Raw genomic sequence first — 19,969 nt, forward strand, 5'->3', positions numbered from 1 at the left:
TTAAAGCTCAGAACCAATATAGATTCAACGACTATCTGTTAAAGAAGAGCTGATTACAACATGAGTATTCAAAAAAGAGGTGTACTGGAGACAGTCATGCTAATAATAGCTAATATTTTCACAGCTCTTAATATGTGTCAAGTCCTATTCTAAGTACACTACTACCTGTCTTCCACTAGGATATCAACCTTCTGGAATAGATACTATATTACAGATGAGAAAAGCACAGAAAGGTTAAGTATCTTGCCCAAGGTCACCAGCTAGTGAATAGCTAGCAGAGTTAGGATTTGAACCCAGGCAATCTGACCCCAGAGTACAAACTGTATGCTGTAGTGCTTCAAATTCTACAGTAGAACAGACATCAGCATGAACATCTGGAGTCATTAAGCAATGTTTCACAAAGGGTGGTCCTTCTTCTTCTGCATCAGAATGACCAGGGGTGCTAGTTTAACATTCAGATTCCCAGGCCCCACCTCAGGCAACCGATCAGAGTCTCACGGTAAAGCTGGGGATCTGCATTTTAAATTAGAAATGCAAGAGATTCTTAAGTCAAAGTTTGAGAGACAATGTATTAGAGACTAACAAACAATCCAGGAGTAGTGCATCCTACAAGTATAAAAATATTACTTCTCTGTTCTAATTCATTCTGAATTGAAATAATCCAGCTTCTCTTTTATTTAGGGTAGAGCTGGGTTAGTAGAATAATCCATTGTTATCGTGGTTGAAATAGTCTATCTAATTTGTATTTTATTTATATAAAACTAAAATCACAAAAAATTTAAATGATTATTCTGTTGATTGGAAGAAAAGCATCTGTAATACACTAACTTGTCAATGTTGTTAGTTTTACTTGGAGGAGGGCAGTGTAGTATAATAGAAGTACTACTACACTAGGAGTAAGAAGATCAGATGCTACCACTAATCAGAATTATGACCTTTGGTTCTTGGGAGCAGGGGCATCATCCCCAGTTCAACAGAACCAAAAGTCATAATTCTGATTAGTGGTAGCATCTGATCTTCTTACTCCTAGTTCAGTATTTCACTGATATTAAAATATAAAGATATTATCAAATCTACACTTACCTCTGTGATTATTTAGGAAGGTTAAATTTTGCTTAGTGGCTGTTGAATAAAAAGGCTACTAAGTTTAATGAATAGTTTAAATCATGTTTTACATCAATTTGGTTTCTAAAAAAAACACAGCATAAAAACTTTAAAGTCAGGTTTCAGGAGATCTGGCTAAGAACAATGAAAGGGTTGCAGAGGTTTCTGGAATACTGGTGAGTCTTCAGAACAATCCTGGTATATGTATTTGGTGAGATAGGTTTAATATCAAAGACTTGAGAAAAATCTACGTGCTCCATACACAGTGTATAATTAATTCTACAACAATAAGAAAATTAAATAATTTCCACAATTAAAATACTCCTACATAGAAAAAGAAATCACCTTAGCACCAACAAGTGAAAATGTTATGGAAATCCTTGAATAATTTTCAGTGTCTTTTCAAATAGATTTTCCCTATCAATCCTCTTTTCATTTTGCTTACTTTTAGGGAATAGCCTTAATTAAGCACATTTATCTCCTAGTTTATATATATATATATATATGTGTGTGTGTGTGTGTGTGTGTGTGTGTGTAGACTTCTATTTTTTAAATCAAAGGTGTAAATCCTTTCTTGTAGGAACAAACAGTTGAAATAATAATCTATGATAAAAATTCATTAATGTGCCAGAAGAGTCTTTTCTCATATGGTTTATGCTCCCACCTCCATCCATTCAGAAAATATAAGAAATGTATATACATAAAGACAATCAGCAAGTTGACCTAACACACTTGCCGCCATGTGTTTATTTTTTCAGCACTATAAGAAAAAAGTGACAATTTGACAGTATGATTACCTAAAGATGTTTGTCTTTTTGAATTTTATAGTATTCTAAGAAATTATTTCTGAGACTTAGTGTTTTAAAGAAATTATTCTTCTCAAACTAGCCCCTTTCTTCTTCTTATCCCTTGAGAGCAGATGTTTTGTCTTATCCATCTCTCTAGCTCCAAAGCACCTTCTACAGTCCTTTACACAAAAAGGATGCTAAAAACACTGACCTAAAAATAAATGTACAATGGAACATTATTGAGCCATAAACAGGAATGAAGTAATGACATCTGCTACATGAATGAACCCTGAAAACATGGTAAGTTGAAGAAGCAAGACACAAAAACCACATATTGTATGATTCCATTTACATAAAATGTGCTGAATAGGTAAATCCATAGACATAGAAAGTAGACTAGCAGTTGACAGGAACTGGGGGGAGGGGAGAATAGAGAATGAATACTAATGAATATGGGATTTCTTTTTAGGGCAAAGAAAATTTTCTGGAATTTCCATAACTTTTAAAAAATATTAAAAACCACTGAATTGTACACTATAAAAGGGAAAATTGGGCTTCCCTGGTGGCGCAGTGGTTGAGAGTCCGCCTGCCGATGCAGGGGACATGGGTTCGTGCCCCGGTCTGGGAAGATCCCACATGCCACGGAGCGGCTGGTCCCATGAGCCATGGCCGCTGAGCCTGCGCGTCCGGAGCCCGTGCTCCGCAACGGGAGAGGCCACAACAGTGAGAGGCCCGCGTACCACAAAAAAAAAAAGGAAAATTTTACGATATCTCAATTAAAAAAAAAAGAATGAGTGAATGAATGCTCACACTATTTCTCTTTCATTTAGAGTTAAAAAATACTGCCCACTGACTAACATGTAACCCGATTTAACTTTCTCTACCCTTGAGCATATGCTTGGTTGCCCCTTCCCCTTGCTTAACTAATACGTCCTCAAAGAACGAAAAATTTTTATACTACAAAAGAAATCATAAAAACTTTTACAAAAGTAAAAATGACTTTACATTATTCCACCGTGGCTGTCTGTACCATGTCTACATTCAAAAGTTTCAACTGAAAAATGATTATAAGGAACTATTCTCATTTTTCACCTTTTCTTCTTCCTTGTATCTTTTTACTAAATAACAGCATTAAACGTTGTTTGGTGTCAAAAGCAAATGATGGAATGAATTATCATATTCAATTCAATGAACACATTGATCACTGACTGTATTTAAGCACAGTGCTATGTTGGGAAACAAGGTCTATTAAATAAATAGGAAAACCTATCTTAATAAATAAACCACAAAACTATCCCATATATCACTTTCTCTGAAATTTTAAATAATCAGTCTGGAGAATACAGCGATGGTAAAGGCAGCTCTTGCCACAAACTGTTAAGTTACACAAATATTTATTAAGTGCTTACTCAATAAAATGGTATAAAACAAGGAAAAGAGCATCAGCTTTGCCCTCAAGTAGATACGGGCTTGAATTCCACACCTTCATTTGCTAAACTGTGTGCATTGGGAAAATTAGTTAACCTTCATGAATCTTACCCTTTCTCATATAAATGCCACACTACCTGCATGGCATGGTATTATGAGGAATAAATGAGATAGCACAGAGTGCCTAGCAAGGCTTCAGTAAATGGAAACTATTGTTAAGATTATGATTATGTTCCTGGCACCAAAGATCTGGAGGGGGGCGTTAAGGATGAATAAGCCATGTTCAATTGGAGGTTCAGTAAGGACTCAGGAAAATGCAGCTGAATGTTCAAGTATAAGAAGTTTCAATTCAATTTGGTAATATTTTGTAGAGGAATTTTCTGTCTATGTTCATGAGAGATATTGGTTTATAATCTTCTTTTCCTGTAATGTCTTTGCCTGGTTTTGGTATCAGGGTTATGCTGGAAAGAATTCAGTCCTTCTGGCAGTGGCGGCCACTCTCCTCTTCCAGGCCTGCACCAGTGAAGAAGAATCTCTCCAGTCTCCTAATCTTTCTTTTTTTAGAGGTCTGTGGAGAAGAGACTGCAAGTGGGAGTGAACCACTTTTGTATCAGTAGCTACCAATGGCTCTATGCTTGGCCTTTAGCAATTCATTAAAGAAAAGTCTAGTCAAATACATCTTATCTGCTTGTATGGTGCCTGGTGTCTCTTCCTGTGACTGTGCTCTGGCACAGTGACAGGGTTCTTGTGCCTCATCTCTCGGGAGCAGTCTGTATTTCCGTGGACTTCAGGCTACTTAGTTGCTCTACATCATAAGCTGTCTGATGGGTTCAAGAAATGTTATGATTTTAGAGTTTATCTGACATTTTATTACAGTTAGGAGAAGAGACACTCTCTACTTTCCTCCTCCTAGGTGGAAACAGAACGCCCACATTCAGCAACATTTTAAAGTGAATTTCTATTTTATTAATCAATAATAGCATGGATTTGTGAAAGACACATTTATTCAGATTACACCTTTGGATTCATGGATTTTGGGCAGATTTATTACTCTGTGCCCCATCCTTTCCCTATCAGAGACCTACACACACGGCTTTTAAATCACTGTCATACTTTATGAGAAAAAAAATCAATTTAAAAAACTTTTAACTGTGATTTTAAAATTACTAAAATCAATTGTAATTTTGAGCTATTATAATTTAGTTATATTTCAAATACAAAGGCAAAACTTTTCATTTGCACATATGGTTAGAAATGGCTTCTAAATATATATAAGCTTTGAATTTCCTAATTCTCACATATCTGAAGTCACAATCACTGTATGTTAAGGTATAAAAGGTGCTACAATGGCTAGGAATTAAACTCAGGACATAATGTCAAAAAAAACCTATTGTGATTTCCCACAAAAATGTAACCTGCTTTTGATAAATTAGTGCAATTACATTAGTAATTACTTTTAGCACTTTGATACATATTTTCTGAGCAACGTATTTCATCTACAAATAAGAAAACTGAAGAATGCTGTGATTTTCAAACAACTTTGACAACTAATCTGTCCTAGCATTCAACCATACAACATATGTTCTAATTTTTCCCCATTGATTATAGTATAGGCTTTTTGACTTTCTAATTATTCTTTATGATGCAGTTCTTAAAATTCAAAGAGAAAAACTAAAGAAGAAAAATATTTTTTAAAGTGAACTATTTTAATACATCACTTTACAGAATTTAATTGTTCTTGGGTTCATAACAAGTAAATGGATTGAAAACTAGTCTCTCATTTGTATTGAAGAAAGTTAACTGCACAGTGAAAGGGAAAAAATTTGAATGATTTACTAAATTACTTAAAAAGTTGCTTTCACTATAAAACTGTTAGACACATTAATCAGGACTTAGAATCAGATAAGTGGTATCATGTGCTCAAAAATATACCCAATGAATTAAATACCAAAAGAAACGGATATTATCTTTCAGAATTCAATTCAATTTCTCTCTTTTGTATTAAAATCTGAAAGTAATAATCAAGCGGAGAGGAAGGAGACAAGTACTTTACAGATCTCCCAGAAGCATAGTGCTAGAACCTATGTCCTACCATATCTTCAGTCAATTTTTAATGGATGATCACTAAACTACTGCTACTGCTAGTAAACGGCTTGATTTCTTTATATACATAAATTAAACTACTATGCATTTCAAAGTGAAATATATAATACTTCTTCCTGAAACAGCCATAATTTGGGCTTCAAGTATTCTTAGAGGCATTTATCTTCCAGAAAAGATGTGGTTTTGATTCCCTTGTGATAAGGTGAATTTCCTTCATTATCTTCAAGCCCTTTGTGTATGATAGGATTGAATTCCTTCAAGGTCACTCAAAGTTGTGAAAGCCCTAGAGGATTATTTTGGCACTCTGACTCTCTTATTCTTTGAAACATTTGGCAGTGTATCAGAGCTTCATCAGAGAAAAAAATTAAATCCACAAAATTTATAAGGGAGAAAGTCATAACTGACTATATTTGCCAAGGGAATTCTATTCATTCAAAAAATATTTAGTATGGAGATATGTATCAATTATAGAGTGAAACACTTGGCTCCTATTTAAAATGTTTTATCTATAGCCCACTGGGTATTTATTTATCTTGGTTAAAACTGACATAGGCTTGCAGCTCTCCTAACTTCTGTATTGCATGTAAAATTAAATGAAAATAATTTTTACACATATTAAATCCAACTGTTCTAGATTCTTTCTAAATAAAACTTCCTCCTACTAGATAACACATTGGTTTCTTTTATTTTTCTTATGATTTTTATTGACGTTAAATGTTAACTGCACACTATTATTTAATGACATTGTTGTAAGTCAACAAAAATTTAAATATTGCCATCTTGTGGTCAGACATACATATATGTGAAACTGAAAACAATGTCACTTTCCTAAAGAGAGGTATTTACCCTTAAAATCTTACCAAAGATATTTTCCTATCAGGTGAGAAAAATGATCATTTTATTATATACAACATTCTCCAAGGAGACAAAATTCATTTATAATTTGAAGGAATTATAATTTTTTAAAAAAACTAAATTAAATATACAGTCATTGACCATGAATAGTAACAGAATTCAGTAGAAGGACATCAAGTCAGTCCTGATATTATCTTAGAAATATTCATTTGCTCATATCTATATACTGTCATGACTAATTTTTAAACACAATGAGGAAAGTGTTATAGGTAATTTTCCATAGGTTTCTAAAATATAATACTAACACTACTGTACCACTGTTAGGTTTTAAAAAGTGCTCAGGAGGGCAAAGTTCTGAAAAGTTGGAGCAAGAAAGGAACAGAAAACAAGCAGAAAAGTAAAAACCTAAACCTCATATAACATAATCTTAAGCACTTCCTCATTTAGGTCCTCCCCAGACTGCCAAACAGTTACATTTGTAATTATATTGGCATTCAATATATGAGATAAAAAACACAATTACAAAAGTGAAGAAAAACATTCTACTGCTCAAAATACTCCTAATACTTCTACCTGGACTGTAGACAGAAAGTTTTTAAACAGAAGACATCTTAATTTCTACTGCCAAATTTCAGAATTTAGGTTATATAAAATTTAATGACAAAGAAGCAAGAAGGCAAACTAAGCACAAGGCCAACAGCTTTGCAGAAACATAAAGACATCAAAATGCTGTGATGCTGACTGTAGAATCATTTAGCCACACAATTTTGGTAATCAAGCAGTACAGAAAAGTTCATTCATATGATAGCATCTAACATGAGTTCTTTGTTTTTTAAGTTGTACCTGTTGATCAAATCACCACACAACATAAATAGCCTTTACAAAGCTCCTTAACAACCATAACCATTGCCTTTATATTATAATTTAAAACAGACAACTATGATACAGATACAGACTTATACATAGATGAAAAGACACTGACATTCAATTGTACAAGAACCAAAAGGTAAGATTAAAATAAAAATACTACCTAAGAGTTTTTAAAATCCATTAGAAATAGTGTTTATTGGTAAAAAGAACTAACAAATATACACTCAAATACAGTACCAGATTCTTTATCCCAAAGGGCTAAATCAAAGAAAACAAAAAAAACCCTAGAGAATAAGAATAAAACTTACATAAAAGAATTCTCATTATATATGTGTCCAATTCACAACATATATCAAACTCTTATATTATTACAAGGAAACAAATCTTACCTTGTTGCTGTGAAAGTGAAATATCACATTTATTTCTTACACGTATTAAACGACTTTGAACTGGCTTGTGTTCAACTTGCTTAACATCTTGGTCTTGTTTTTGTTGGTACTGAAGAATTTAAGACATGAAGTCATAATATTATTTTTTAAGTTACTTTAAAAAGATCTGAGCAATTAAATTATTTAGGTGTTTATTATATAAAATTTGAATATCATGCATGCTTTCTAACTACCAAATGGGTGATGGAGTACATATTACTAAAGAAAAGATATTGCAAATAAAATCTTTCAAAAGATTTGGGTAATATACACAGATTTCAGATATTCAAATCATTTCTATTTTTCCTAGAGAATTCAGAGCTACTTATAAATCAACTATTCTAGATACATATATGATGGATTTAGACAGGATAAAAACTTAATTTGACTGTAAGCACTTCCATATAACCATTTTTGCATAAAATGAAAATCTGCATAATGTACTGCAATTTTCAGAGCTTTTATATATAATAACATCACTGACTTCTCACAAGTGTTGAGTAGGTATTGTTATCCTCCTTTGCCATTCAAGAAAAGTACACTCTACCATAAGCCCCATCATCTCTCTTCCTTACTACCACCTAACGAAATTTGAAATTTACAGCTGGTCACAAATTCCTTCACAATCACACATTACAAATTGTGATGACGTTAGCCATTTTCTTTCTTCCCTTTCCTGTTTTATGAGCCTAATTATGAATGAGTCTCTGAAAACAACTCTCAGATATAATTTGACAGGAACCTAAAAAGGTATCTCTGAACTCTTAACAACAGATACAAGCAGAGGAGAATCTGAAACACCTGTCCACATGGACTCAAATGTAACCACTCCAGTTCTGGCAGGTACTTATTTATCTACAGGTAAAAATGAGTAGCTTTAGACTGCAATAATAACAACTAGCCTCACCTCTGGTCTTCTAAGTTTAGAGCCATTAGTCATATAGGTTTCTTCCCTGAAGGAAATATTATTTGGGTGTGTATTTCTAAGATGGGTACTATGACTCTTTTGTGCTGCTTCAATTTAGAACCTTCCTACTGGCTCCCTTCCTTAACCACAGGGATTAAGAGCTGAGTATTGTGGAGCTAAACTGCTTGTGTTCAAATTTGGCTAAGTCATTATGTAGCTTTGACCTTGCGTAAGTTACTTAACCCCCCAATACCTCAATTTTCTCATTCATCAAATGGGGATGATAATAATAATAACTACCTCAGTAGGTTGTTAAAAGGATTAAATGAGTTAATACATAATGAACTTAGAACAGCCTCTGGCAGAGTAAGCACTATAAACAAGTGTGTGCTAGTATTAGTACTAGCCATATGTCTCTGTTAATAAAGGAAATCTAACAAATGAATTTATTTGAAGCCATTCTTCTGGCAACACTTTGCAGTTTTATTTTAAAACAGGCCAATAATTAAAGGAGAGCAATCTTTCTTTTATTTTTTAGAATATCTTTATTGAGGTATAACTGATAGACAATAATCTGCATGTATTTAAAGTGTATCATTCGTTTTGACATATGTATATACCCATGAAGACATCATCACAGTCAAGATAATATGATGAACATATCCACCAAGCTCAAAATAACCTGAATTCCCTCCTATAACTATAGATTAGTTTGCTTTTTCTAGAATGTCATGTAAGTGGAATCATAAGGTATGCACTATTTTGGGGGGGTGGGGGTTCTGGCTTTTTCCCCTCAACACAACTTTTGTGAGAATTGTCCATGTAACTGTACGTATCAGTAGTCCATGGCTTTTTTTTAAAAAAATAAATTTATTTATTTATTTTTGGCTGCGTTGGGTCTTTGCCGCTGTGCGTGGGCTTTCTCTAGTTGCATTGAGCGGGGCTACTCTTCGTTGCGGTGCATGGGCTTCTCATTGCAGTGGCTTCTCTTGTTGCGGGGCACTGGCTCTAGGCACACGGGCTTCAGTAGTTGTGGCACAAGGGCTCAGTAGTTGTGGCCCGTGGGCTCTAGAGCGCAGGCTCAGTAGTTGTGGTGCACGGGCTTAGTTGCTCCATGGCACGTGGGATCTTCCCGAACCAGGGCTCAAACCTGTGCCCCCTGCATTGGCAGGCAGATTCTTAACCACTGTGCAACCAGGGAAGTCCGTCCATGGCTTTTTATTGTTAAGTAGTATTCCATCTTATAGATTGCCACAACTTGTACATTCAGCAATTGATGAATATTTATGTTGTTTCCAGTTTGGGGCTACTACCAATAAAGTTGCTATGAACATTCACGTGCAAGCCTTTGCTTAGACATATGTGGTAGTTTCTCTTGGGTAAATAAATACCTAGGAGTGAAATGTCTGGGTCATATGGTAGGTGTACATTTTATCAATACTTTTTTAAGAAATTGCCAAACTGTTTTCCAAAGTGGTTGAATCATTTTACATTCCCAACCAGCAGCATATGAGAGTTTAAGTGCTCCACACCCTTGCCAAAACTTGGCATGTTAGTCTTTTTAATTTGAGATGTTCTAATGCGTGTGTAGTGGTATTTCATTGTGGCTTTAATTAGCATTTTCCTAACGATTACTGATGTTGAGAATCTTTTTATGTGCTCACTTGCCATCAGTAGATCTTCTTTGGGTAAGGTATCTGTCCAAAGATTTTATCCATTTTTTAATTGGATTATTTGTTTTCTTAATATTGCATTCTGTGAGTTCCTTATATATCCTGCATATAAGCCTTTTACCAGATAAGTGATTTGCAAATATCTTCTCCCAATCTGTAGCTTGTCTTTTCATCCTCTTAACAGTGTGTTTTGAAGAGCAGATGTTCTTGTTTTTGATAAGACCAGTTTATTAATTTTTTTTCTTTCATGGATAGTGTTTTTGGTGTCATTTTTGCCTAACCCAAGGTCACAAACAATTTTTCTTTTATTACAGAATTAATTAACAGGTATTTATTCATTACTAGTTTTTTCCTGATCTTTGCTTGGTCACAGGTTATTAATACTGAACCCTACATAATAGTGTGTTCCATAAGCAATCTTTATTTTATATACTTTTGGCTTTCACCCTCAACACCATGCAATGCAACACAATACCATACCATGATGACTATTTATTGAATAAATTAATCTACAGTGAGATTACACAGATTAAAAAACTGTATTTAATTTAATATGAGCATTTTTTTTATACCTTGGAGAGTAATTATCCTATTTTTTCAGTACACAAGATTGCATAGGCCATTGGCTTAACTCAGTATGAAATATCTCATGCTTTCATGGTAACACACTTCACAAATTTTAATAGAATAAATATTTATTGAGTATCTATTATGCATAAACTACTAAACTAGATATTGCAGGGGAATATAGAGGTGTAAATGATAATAGCTATCTAACTCGATAATAGGCATTTTTACATACATTATTTTAATCTTTAATTTAAAGATGAGGAAATTAAGGCTTAGAAAAAGGCTAAGTATGTATTCAAGGTCACAGCTAGAGATTGGATGAGCTAAGATCTATAGCCAGGCTTGAGTTAGTGAAAAAAGGAGGCATGATTTGAGGCTGTCTGACTCCAAAGACTGTGCTCTTGACAGTGTTCTATGCTAAGGCAATATTGTCACCATTCTGATTTAAGTAAAGTAAAAGTGCTATTAATCGGGTACCTGAGGAAAATCTTCAGCTGCTACTGATAATTTAACATCATCTTCTTGTGTTGTCAGAAGTTTTGTGGGAAGGGCAAGGTGAGGATCTGGCTGCAACGCCAATTCTCCCAAACTCACTGGACCATGACTAGCACATAAATCTTCATAAATATCATCTGTTATCAAGTATGTAAACAAAAAGTTAAAATAAATTATTTCTTAGAAAAAGAAAAATTGGCTAAAATTACCAATATTTCTTACCTGCTGAATTAGAAGTACTTCAACAGAAAATACGTGTCACCAAGCCTTCACTGAAATTAAAACCAAAGCTCATAGAGAATGCAAAAAGTACCTACGTTTAAACAAATCTATGGACTATTCTAAGGTTCTATTCAGCAAGCTGTTCACGCAGTCCACACCCAACACTCACTCCTACACACCAACTCCTAACACTCCAGATTACTTTTTCTATCAATAAGAGTCAATAGAATACTTTCCATCTAAAATGTAATCTTAAATCAAGGGGCAATTTCCTGACTAGAAAATGTTGGTATTGCTTAGTTCTGTTCTGGTATGTTTCTTCAAAAGATCAAGCTCCTCTTTTCCTCATTCAAATGACATCTCAATCAAATCAATAAAAAGAAGACAATAAGAGCAGAGATAAATATTTATCTAATAATATCACTGTACATTTACATTACATTTTATACTCCAAGCACTTTCACATATATTATCTCATTTAACTTGAATCTCACAAAATCATTCTGTGAGGCAGGAGGATCCGATAGTTTTATAACTGTCTTTCACTGTAAGGTTCAGGGAAGTTAACTGTCAAAATATCAGAGCTAAGAGGTGAAAAGGAACTAAAATCTTCATCTTTCAACTCCTAGTCACTGTTCCTTATTTCACATTCTTGCTAAATTATTTCTAAGAAAATTGTTTTTCCTAATTAATGGTCACCTTTTAAATACAGCACAATGCAGTCTCATTTTAATCAGTAGAAATAGACCTGAAGCACTATACATAAATTGTTTTAAATTAAATGATATTTTAAAGACCCCACAGGTATTTTCCATTTAAAGGCAGTATGTTGACAATTTTTCTTAGGTTTAGCAAATAATCACTCTCTGATTTTTTTATGTTAATCTATATTTTTAGGTGGGTTTTACATAAAGCAGAATACATACACTGACTTTTAAGTTTTACCTTTCCAGAATTTGATCTACACAAAACAATTTCTCAAAATTATTACCTGTTTCATTCTCATTTTATTTATAAGATTAATTTAAATAACTGTAATAACATGCATCATTTAGAGCAACCATTGTTCCAAGCCTCATATTGGCCTTTTTATATTCTGATATGGCTTTTTCTATTCCTATCTCACTTTTCCTACATTTTCTTAAGACTGGCAAATGAATTAAGATAAAAGAATTCATACATACATAAAAACTTTTTGTACTGATTATATGATTATATACCTAGAAAGCCCTAGAGTCCCTAGTGAGGAAAAAGAATTTTATTAGAATTAATAAGACAATTTGGTACTATGACTGGATACTAAAAAAATATACGAAAGTCATTGGTTTCTTTCTATATTATGCAATATGCACTTAGAAATAGAAAAATAATCTTTTACTATAGTGACCAGAACTGTAAAATAATTAAAAAAGGTATAGAAGAAGAAAATGAAGAAAATTATGAAATCTTATTGAACAGCACAAAACAAGATCTGGACAAATAGTAAAATACATAAAATGTATTTTTATACATACATATAAAAATGTCAATTCTTCCAATATTAATACATAAATTAGCACAATCCCAATCAGGGTGATTTTTAATTGAAAAACATAATTTTAGAGTTTATATGGAAGAATAAATGCCTGAGAATTGTCAAGAAAAGCAGGAAAATTTATTTTAAAAAGTAAACTTGCCCTATCAGATAACAGAATGTACCATAAAGACACAGTAGTCCACTGTGTTTTAGATCCTAAGGAATCTAGAATACTTAGAATAAAGAATCGAGAAAAAAGAAATTCCTACATCTATGAGAATTTAATATACAAATTGGTTGATATTTCAATTCAGTAGGAAAAAGATACATAATAATTGGCACAACTGACTACTTATCTGGAAGAAAATCAAATTGAACTTCTACCTTACACCACTTGCAAAAATAAATTCCAGATAGACTTAAATATAAATATATATTAAATAATGAACTTGCAAAAAGAATCTGAGACTACAGGTATAAGCTTGTATTGGGGGAAACCTAACCACGTGATGAAAACACAGGAAGTATAAAAGATGTAAATAACTACATTTTTTAAATTATATGGAAAAGAATATAAATAATGTCAATGAACAAAGTACAAATTTGAGAAAAGACATTTGCAATACAGATGATAGAAAATATCTAAAATACAGAAATAGGTCTTACAAAGTTACAAGAAAAACTTAGAACCTAACAGACAGGGGAAAAACTTAAGTAGGTAATTCACAGAAGAGCAAATACAAATAGCCAACAAACATAAACTCAGCAGTAGTCAGCCATATCTTTATACTTTAACTGACAAAAATAAAAATAGTAGTAAACACAATTTCTGGAAGGGATATAGGGGGAAGGTTGTAATATATTACTAATAAAAATAAATTAGTTAAAAATTTTAAGACAGCAACTTGGTATATCTATTTAAATTTTTTAAATATATTTTCCCTTGGGCCCAGTAACTACTTCTGGGAAACTATCCCCTAAATATAAAATGCAGCAATATGTTAGGATACACACATGTGAATATTTACTTTAGCACTGTTTATAGTAGGGGCGAAATGATAATAAAGTAAATATTCATCAACAGAGCAATGACTGAATACATTATTGGAAATCCATACTAAAAGTGGATAAAAAGTCAATAAAGAGATAAATTTAAGCACTACTACTTGACGTGGAGTAATTTCTGCAGGGTTTACTGGGTGAAAACAAAATGCAGGCGAGTGTGCATGACACAATCTCAACTTGTAAAATAACAACAAATACACACACATCATATGTACCAATCATGTATACTGTATGTGTGTGTGTGTATAATTATTATATATGCATAAGGAAAAAAAACCAGGAAGGTTACATACCAGAATCTTAACACGAGTTAAGGCATAAAGTGGGACAGGAGAAAATGTGAGGAGGAGGGGTAGATGAAGAGCACTCAAAAAAAGAGTCTATAAGTTAAAGTAATATATGATACAATCGTATTTTATTTTTATGTAAAATGATATGTGGCTGATGTATGGGTGTAAAGAAAAAAATTAATAAAAAAAGACACAAGGTAGATTGTGATAAAAGAAGAAAAAAATTAAATATAGAAACAAAGAAAGTGTATAATCAAACATCTCCCAAAGGCATTCAAAGTACATAATAGCTTTCAGCTCATATAACACCCTATCACTTAACCTATATTTACTGACTATGCTACATACTCTGCTAGATGACAGGGCTATGACAGTGGACAAGATAAAGTCTCCATTTTCAAGCGAGATTACAAATCAGTGTGATAAGAGCAACATTAGGCAGGCGACATCAGAGGATGACACAGAGAGCATATTTGACGGTACCTAACCCAGTGATAAGGGATCAGGAAAGGATTCCATGACAGCAATCACAGCAATGTTGAACTTGCTGTGTCACTTCTAAAAAGTATGCTCATTGAGTGTAATGTACGTTAGTTAGCATTCAAGACAAATTTAATTAATCATAATTTAAAATCCCTAATTTTATTTTTCTAGAATCTTACTGCTTTGAAAAAGCAACCATGGTAGACTTTCAGAGAAGACTAAGTCTGCTTGAATTGCCAGTGCCAGCAGCAGCTTTGGTTCTTGCCTGTCTAATAAATAATTCCATTCGTATGAAACCCAAAGGTACCTCAAATTCCACATAAGTGAAACCCCACTCATTCTTATTTCCTCCTAATTCTGTCTTTCCTCCAGAATCCCTCCCTCCCTCAGTGAATGGAAATACCATCATTCTAGCCAAAAACCTGGAGTCATCTTAGACCCTCCCTTCTTTTGCACCTCTCATATTCAACTAAGTCTTGTCCACTCTCCTCCTCAAATGTCTCTCAAGTCTCCCTTTTCATATTTCTTCGCTGCTGAATAATGTCTCACCAGGTTTACTTTAATAACTGTCTAAGCCAGAGGCTCCTTGCCTCCAGTCTTAATCCTCTGCAATCTATCCATCACACTGCACCTCACATGATCTTGCTAAATAAAAGGCAAATATGATCATGTCACTCATTTACATACAATCTTTAATGGATCTGTGAATATCACAAAACATTCAGAATTGACAGAAATTCAAGACTGAATTTTCCATGGGCATAAATATAAAGTAAGATTGGAATTACTTTCCGTTTTGCACACAAATGAATCTCTACTGTCTTAGAGTAAATCGAAAAACCACTTGATATAATTATCTATATCCACCTGGTTTCTGCTACTGTTCCAATCCCATTGCATCCTAAACTCTAATTCACTGATAAAGTACTTACATTTCTCCATTTAAGTTTCACTGTTTTTTTGTTTTTTGTTTTTACTTTATCCCCTTGTCTCATTGCATATTCTGCCTTGGAGGTTTCTTACACTTACTACACAGCAAACATCTACTCATCATTAAGAACTCATTTCAAGTTAGCTCCTCACACATGAAGTCTTTCTTGATTGCCCTCCCCAGTTACAACTGACCTGTACCCCCATCCTATACGGACTGCTTCACAATAACTACAGTAATTTATTGCGTGTTTTTGCCTTCTCTCTACTACCTCTACTAGAGAAAAAATTCATTATGGATAAGGCCTTACCAGGTTTTATATTCCTACCACCTAGAATGTGCTTAGAGCAGAGCAAGCACTCAAAAAATATTTTCTGAATAAGTAAATGAATAAACTGGAACGTGCTTATCACACTTCATCATCTGGCTAATTCCTCTAAGATTCAGTTTCACATTGGCTCCTGTGGGAAACCTTCTCTGAGCTCTCATGTGTGGGCTGTTCCTCCTCTGCGCTCCCAAAGCAGTCTGTGTTGTTGCATTAATCACACAATATTAAAATTGCTGTCTCATATTCTTCTACACGAGTTTGTAAACTTCCTTGGGAGCAGATGTCTATTACCTCTGCATCTCAAGACCCTAATATTGTACTAATATATTGGTACCGAGTACACAGTAGGTACTCAAGACAAGTTTTCTGAGTAAATGAAGAGCTATAATTGGTAGTAAGTCCCAGAGTCCTCACAGTTTGTTCAAAATACCAGTTTACACTTTAGGGTTCTCGAGACAATTCTTCAAACCTTATTTAGCATCTTTTTATTACTCAACCCAACCTGAAAGCCTCAGAATTAGAAAGAGTGATAGGGGACTATAGGTTGCAAATAGGATGCTTTCTGAAAATGAGCAGGGGTGGGGACAGGCAAGGTAAGAACAGCTGAGCCTCTGTAAACAAAGTTACTAAAAATCAACATGAAAGGCATGAGATTAGCCAGTAGCAGAAATAGTGATACACTGGGACTCATTCTTCTACAGTAAACATAATGTAACAAAATACTTAAAGCAAGAGGAACAAACTAGCTCTCTATAGGCACCTTCCTTTTAAGCAACTGTGGATAGTTTCTGGTTCCATTAAATACATTTGAGAAGGTATTGATATTTTTACATTCTCCAAGCATTATTAAAGATAGTAACAGTTACCTTGTGCCAAGCACAGTGCTAACTACTTTATGTGCATTGTCACCTACTACCCACCCCTAATAACCTTAGGAGGTAGATATTGTTTGTGGTAAGCAGGCTCCACTATGGTCCCCTAACATCTGGGTCCTGGTATTCACACCTTTCTATAGTCCCCTACAATATTATTCCAGGATTGGTCTGTGTTATCAACAGAATGTGGCAGAAGTAATGGCATGCCACTTCTGAGACTAGGTTATAAAAGACATCGTGGTTTCCATCTTGGTTGTTCACTTTCTCTCAGATCATCCACTCTGGGAAAAGCCAGCTGCCATGTCATGACAGCTCTATAGAAAGGTTCCAGTAATGAGGAACCGAGGCGTCTTGCCAGCAGCCATGTGAGTGAGCTTGGAAAATAGATCCTCCAGCCCTAGCTGAAGCCCTCATATGACTGCAGCTCTAGCCAACAGCTTGACTACACCTTCTTGAGAGATCCTGAGAACCATGCAGCTAAGCCATTCCCAGATTCATAACTTTCACAACTGTGTGAGATAATAAATGTTTGCTGTGTTCACCTGCTAAATTTTGGGGTAATTTGTTACATAGCAATAGGTAACTAATACATTAATATTGTCCCCACTTGATAAATGAAGAAACTTGGGCTCAGAAAGATTGTTACTTGCCCAAAATTACAGAGCTGGAATTCAAACTGATTTCTGAAACTCCAAAAGCTCAAACTCTTAGCCACTCTGTCATACTGACCCATCTATATGCTCAATCTTATGCCACATTACTTATTATTTTTTCCAATTAAATTAAATAAATATCTATAGCGTGCCTACAATTAAAAATGAACTGTACTATAGGTAATCTGCTAGATGATACCAGGGTATAAGGAGGGGCTAAACAGGATATATCCTCATGGATTTTATTCTATAACATTTATTATTTATTTATTTTTATTTTCTGTAACAATTTAACAAGTACCTCTTTGTTCACCAAGTACCAAGCAGCTCTCAAGTGATCTGCGAGAGCCATCTAGTGTCAATTCTATTTAATTGCACTCTGCACGGTTAGCTGGATACAAATATAGAAGTCATATTTTAATGCCACTTTGAATACTAATTTTAAAAAATGTAAAAAAATTAATACTCTATGTGCATAAAATAAATAATTAAAATATTAATTTACACTCATTCCCACAGAAAATTCAGGCTTGAATGTCTCTCAGTTCTGAATGATAAGGTGTTCACTCATACTCTGTGCCAATGTTTTTCTAACTTCCAGCATCTCCTCTTCTAACTTCTGGCAAATCTGCATACCTCCAGAACTTCTTTTCATTTAAGAGAATGCAGCAATGGGCATGAGAAAATCAATAAATGAGAATATAGTTGATCCTCATTAATTTGAAGATTCCATTTCTGCAAATTCACCTATCTGATAAAATTTATTTGTAACCCTGAAATCAATACTCACAGCACGTTCGCAGTCATTTGTGGACAGGTGTAGAGCAGCAGAAACCTGAATCACCCTACACACACTTCAGCAGATGAGGCTGAACATGGTGCTGCTCTGCTTTCTTATCAGCTCTTACACCGTGAACAAGTGTTCTTTTTCACTGTCTATTTAGTGACACATTTTTCACATTTTTGAACGCTTTGTTGGTGATTTTGTCAGTGTTTAAAATGGCCCCCAAACATAGTTCAGAAGTGCTCTCTAGTGTACCTAAGTGCAAGAAGGCTGTGATGGGCCTTACAGAAAAAATATATGTGTTAGATAAGTTTCATTCAGGAATGAGTTAAGTGCTGCTGGCCGTGAGATTCAATGTTAATGAATCAACAATATATATTAAATAAGTGTCCTTAAATAGAAACACACATAAAACAAAGTTATGTATTGATCAACTATCAAAAATGTTATAATCAGAGGCTCACAGGAACCTAACCTTGTATTTCCCCTAGAAGCAGTGGCTCAGTATTTGCTAATTCAATGTTTCTGGTGACTCTATAGGACATAAGTACTATAGATAATGAACATCAACTACATATGCTAGAAATTGGTATTCTCTATTCTACTCTTATTCCCAAAGTGTTACAGCAGAAAGTTTAGTTAATAAAATTCCAAAATAGTCCTGAGTACACTGAGCACTGAGTCAGAAGAGTGAACTTCTACAGTACTACCTAATTTAACATTGTCCTACGCAAGATCTGTTATGTCACAGTTTTGATGTGCTGGTTACATTTTTCCAGTATATATTAAAATAAATACATCACTATTAAAAATTTTTAGGTGGACACATGCATATTACCAGAATTATCTCATGCCCCATCCAGTGATTCACGTACCAACACTTTGGGGAAATACTGCTATAAATACCATAGAAAAAGTGTTCATTATCAAACTTTTCAATTATGAATATCCCTTTTAATAAGGAAATTTTGTAAGCCCCTACGTGAAAATAGTTATGCTTTTCTTAATTCAGATTAGGAACACTACTGTAGATTATAATACAAAACAGAATACAGCACTCAACATGGAAACAGTCAAAAAAGTATGATGGGATTCGAAGTGAATATTCTAACAGACAATACATCAAGAAGCAATATTTTGGTGTGTACCTGTAACTGTGTCACACTGCTGAGATAATGGCTTAGGAGCACATCTTTGATCTGAAGACTCTGCGTTAGTTACACGCTGCTGCATATAGGCGGAATGTCCCATCAAGATGTTCTCTGCTGCTGCTGTCAGCCTGGGCCTTTGTCCTTCACTAAGTTCACCTACACTGTTTTCCAAGTCCTGTAAAAAGCAGAAATCATTGTTACAAACATTACATTAAAATCAAGTCAAAACAAGAAATATTTGTCAAATGTATCTTGATGCAGACCACATGACTGCTTGAAAGCTATTTTAGGAAGTCCTTATTATGCCACATACACGCTACAGGAAAGTTAGCTTAGTAAGATATATAAGTGCAGGCTTTGTTTTTCATATCTTATTTCTTATGAAGTTAAATACCCATTATCTGTTTTCTCCAACCTCCAAATTAGACAACAATAAAACACACCGGAGAA

At 34.1% G+C, this 19,969-nt stretch overlaps 1 protein-coding gene across 10 annotated transcripts in view; it reads right to left on the bottom strand.

Moving 5' to 3' along the window:
- Positions 1-19,969, bottom strand: part of KIAA0586 (KIAA0586 ortholog) — a 107,347-nt gene that overhangs the window by 22,017 nt on the left and 65,361 nt on the right. For 9 of the 10 annotated variants that reach the window (XM_060096136.1, XM_060096135.1, XM_060096134.1 and 6 more), the window contains 3 exons: positions 19,517-19,694; positions 11,204-11,358; positions 7,538-7,646 (listed from right to left, as the gene is read on the bottom strand). In XM_060096136.1, coding sequence (XP_059952119.1) covers positions 7,538-7,646; positions 11,204-11,358; positions 19,517-19,694 — 442 coding nt within the window. Of the gene's footprint in view, positions 1-436; positions 514-7,537; positions 7,647-11,203; positions 11,359-19,516; positions 19,695-19,969 lie in introns of those variants that run through there. The other variant, XM_060096141.1, reaches the window with a different exon arrangement.

Source organism: Mesoplodon densirostris, chromosome 4 (genome assembly GCF_025265405.1).
Source record: "Mesoplodon densirostris isolate mMesDen1 chromosome 4, mMesDen1 primary haplotype, whole genome shotgun sequence".
Classification (NCBI taxonomy): domain Eukaryota; kingdom Metazoa; phylum Chordata; class Mammalia; order Artiodactyla; family Ziphiidae; genus Mesoplodon; species Mesoplodon densirostris.